Source organism: Cynara cardunculus (assembly GCF_001531365.2).
Source record: "Cynara cardunculus var. scolymus isolate 2C chromosome LG 12, CcrdV1, whole genome shotgun sequence".
NCBI classification, from domain to species: Eukaryota; Viridiplantae; Streptophyta; class Magnoliopsida; order Asterales; family Asteraceae; genus Cynara; species Cynara cardunculus.
The window spans coordinates 14,620,466-14,623,183 of record NC_037539.1 but is presented as its reverse complement, the minus strand read 5'-3'; the positions used below and the strand labels follow the sequence as shown (position 1 = coordinate 14,623,183).

General features: G+C 30.8%; 1 protein-coding gene across 1 annotated transcript; it reads left to right on the top strand.

Annotated features, from left to right (window-relative positions):
• Positions 1-429: 429 nt before the first annotated feature.
• LOC112523728 (2-hydroxyisoflavanone dehydratase-like) lies at positions 430-1,392 on the top strand. The gene has a single exon (XM_025133405.1). The coding sequence runs from the start codon at positions 430-432 to the stop codon at positions 1,390-1,392; it is 963 nt and encodes a 320-aa protein (XP_024989173.1).
• The last annotated feature ends 1,326 nt before the right edge of the window (positions 1,393-2,718 follow it).

The window sequence follows — 2,718 nt, the reverse complement described above, 5'->3', positions numbered from 1 at the left end:
TGATAACATTCTTAAATATTATGGATACAATCTTCAACAAATATGTGTGATTTCATATGATTCATCAGAATAATGAACATGTTTACACAAATRKATTTATTTTTTTGAAATTATTTCACTAAATGATATTAATATTTTATTTTAGGAATGTAAATCAATATTAATTTATTTTATTTGAAACGGTTGCATTTAAAAAATTAAATTTTAATTTTAAATTAGGAATTGACTAACATACCCTTTTAATTTGATTTTAATTGTATAATTAATATGTTAAAATGATTTGTTGAGATTGGTTCTCACAGTTACCACAAACAACTTAGTTCTCCCTTGAATAGGCCCTATATATATATATATATATATATATATATATATCTATGCTTACCATTCATTATTTATGTAATAGCTTCATCCCTCTGTCTGTTAAGTCTCATGGCTTCAAACAAAGAGTTGAGCTATGAGATCCCAAATTTTATCCGCGTCTACAAAGATGGAACTATCGAGAGGCCCATGGTCTCACCTTACATCTCACCTTACGTCTCACCATCATTACAAGACCCCATCAATGGCATCTCTTCCAAAGATATCGTCATCTCCCCTCACGTATCTGCTCGTCTCTATCTCCCTGCCAAGACCCCGCCCACAAATTCCCAACAACTCCCCATCTTCGTCTACGTCCATGGAGGCGGATTTGTTTTCGGATCAGCCTTCACTCTCTTGGAACACAACTATCTCAACACAATTGTCTCCCACATAAATGCACTTGTAATCTCAGTCGAGTACAGATTAGCCCCAGAGCATCTTCTACCGACAGCTTATGAAGATTGTTGGACTGCACTTCAATGGGTGGCATCACATGCAACCAACCATGGAAGAAATTTGGAAAATCCAGAGTCTTGGTTGGTCGAATTCGGAGATTTTGAAAGACTTTATATCGGTGGGGATAGTGCAGGTGGGAATATCGTACATAACATGGCTTTGCAAGCTGGGAGGGAAAGCCTGAATGGTGATGTGAAAATCTTAGGTGGGTTTCTTGGTTGTCCTTATTTTTGGAGTTCATTGTATGGAGTTGAGGGTTTGCCTTATGGGTGTTGGATGATGGCACATCCACAGGCCGAGGGCGGGATCGATAGTCCGATGATCAATCCATTCGTTGGTGGTGGGCGGGGATTTGCAGCGGAATATGGTGTTAAGAAGTTGTTGGTGGTGGCGACGGAGAAGGATGAGCTGAGGGAGATTGATAGCAAATACTTTGAGGCTATTAAAGAAAGCGAATGGAATGGTGAAGTGGAGTTTGTGGAGATCGAAGGAGAGAGTCACTGCTTTTATGTTCTTGATAGTACTAATGAGAAGGCTAAGATTGTGATGGAACGGTTGGCTTCTTTCATTGTTTGACTCCATTCTTTCTATTTTAACCACTTTCACGATTTTGATTTTGATTTTGATTTTGATTTTGATTTTGATTTTGATTGTGTGAAGAATAAACTAGTTTGTTGTTGATTTATCAAACTTGTGTTGTTGTTTTGACACCAATTAGTATCAAATAAATCGTTTCCATGAAGGTAGGGATATTATTTGGTCGGTTTAATTTTTTTTCAGAATATCCTATAATCAAACCAAACAAGGTTCGGTTTAATTTGTTACGGTTTATTCGATCGGTTACGGGTTATTGGTTATCGGATAAATTGAACGACAATTTTATTTTAATAAGGTTTCTTGAACAAAGTTTGTTTGGTTGTTTTTTCCGAAATTTTGTATTACAAGATGCATGGTCACAATTTTCTTGAGTAAGTTAAGAAAGACGAAAAAGGGTTATGAAAGGGTATGAATATGATTTGAATTTCAATAGTGTTTATAAATATAAATTATAAAAACAATAATTAGATATTGGCTTATTCAGTTTAATAAAATTAGTAAAAGATTTAATTAACGGAACCAAACTAAATAAAGCCATCATATTCGGGTAATCAAACTGTTTAATTTAGGATTTCCATATTTTATAGATTATTCGGTTTTAGATGAACGCTGGTTACACTGGAAAGGAAAGAGAGATATCTATGTACACAAAACTTTATTTTCATTCTCGTTTACATACACAACCTCTAACCCTAATTCCACGTTAATATTTCATTCACTTAATTTTTTTGGATGTTATAGAGATATATAGAGATAGTGATAAACATATTAGAGTACTTAGATTACTATTATGTATCTTATGGTTATCTATACTATATTATAAAACATTTGACAAAAACTCTTAAAAACAACTTTTTATGCGGAAAGTACTATTTATTAATGTATATTACTTAAAATTTAAGATTACAAGTAGATTGTGTATAAGTACAACTTATTAAAGCTCTATATCTGAATTCGTATAACTAACTGCAGATAAATATAATCAAATACAGGATAAACATCTTATTTTAAATATAAAAAATCTAAAATATAATTAGAATAATTATCGAGTTCTAACAGAATACTTAATTATTATCTTTATAAAATATTATATTATTAAACCAAAAATAAATTATTTCATTATTAAACTTAAATTAAATTATAATAAAAAAAATAAATTAAAGAAATTACATAAAAAATAAAAAATTTTAAATAGTTGATTTGATATTAACATTGATATATATTGTTTTTCAAAATTTTATGATATCTTCATATTTATATTTTATTCAAAAATAAAATCATTATTGTTTTCTTAAAAACACATAA

What these genes read in the sequence shown, in the direction of transcription:
- LOC112523728 (XM_025133405.1), top strand. Translation starts at nt 430, where the DNA reads ATGGCTTCAAACAAAGAGTTGAGCTATGAGATCCCAAATTTTATCCGC.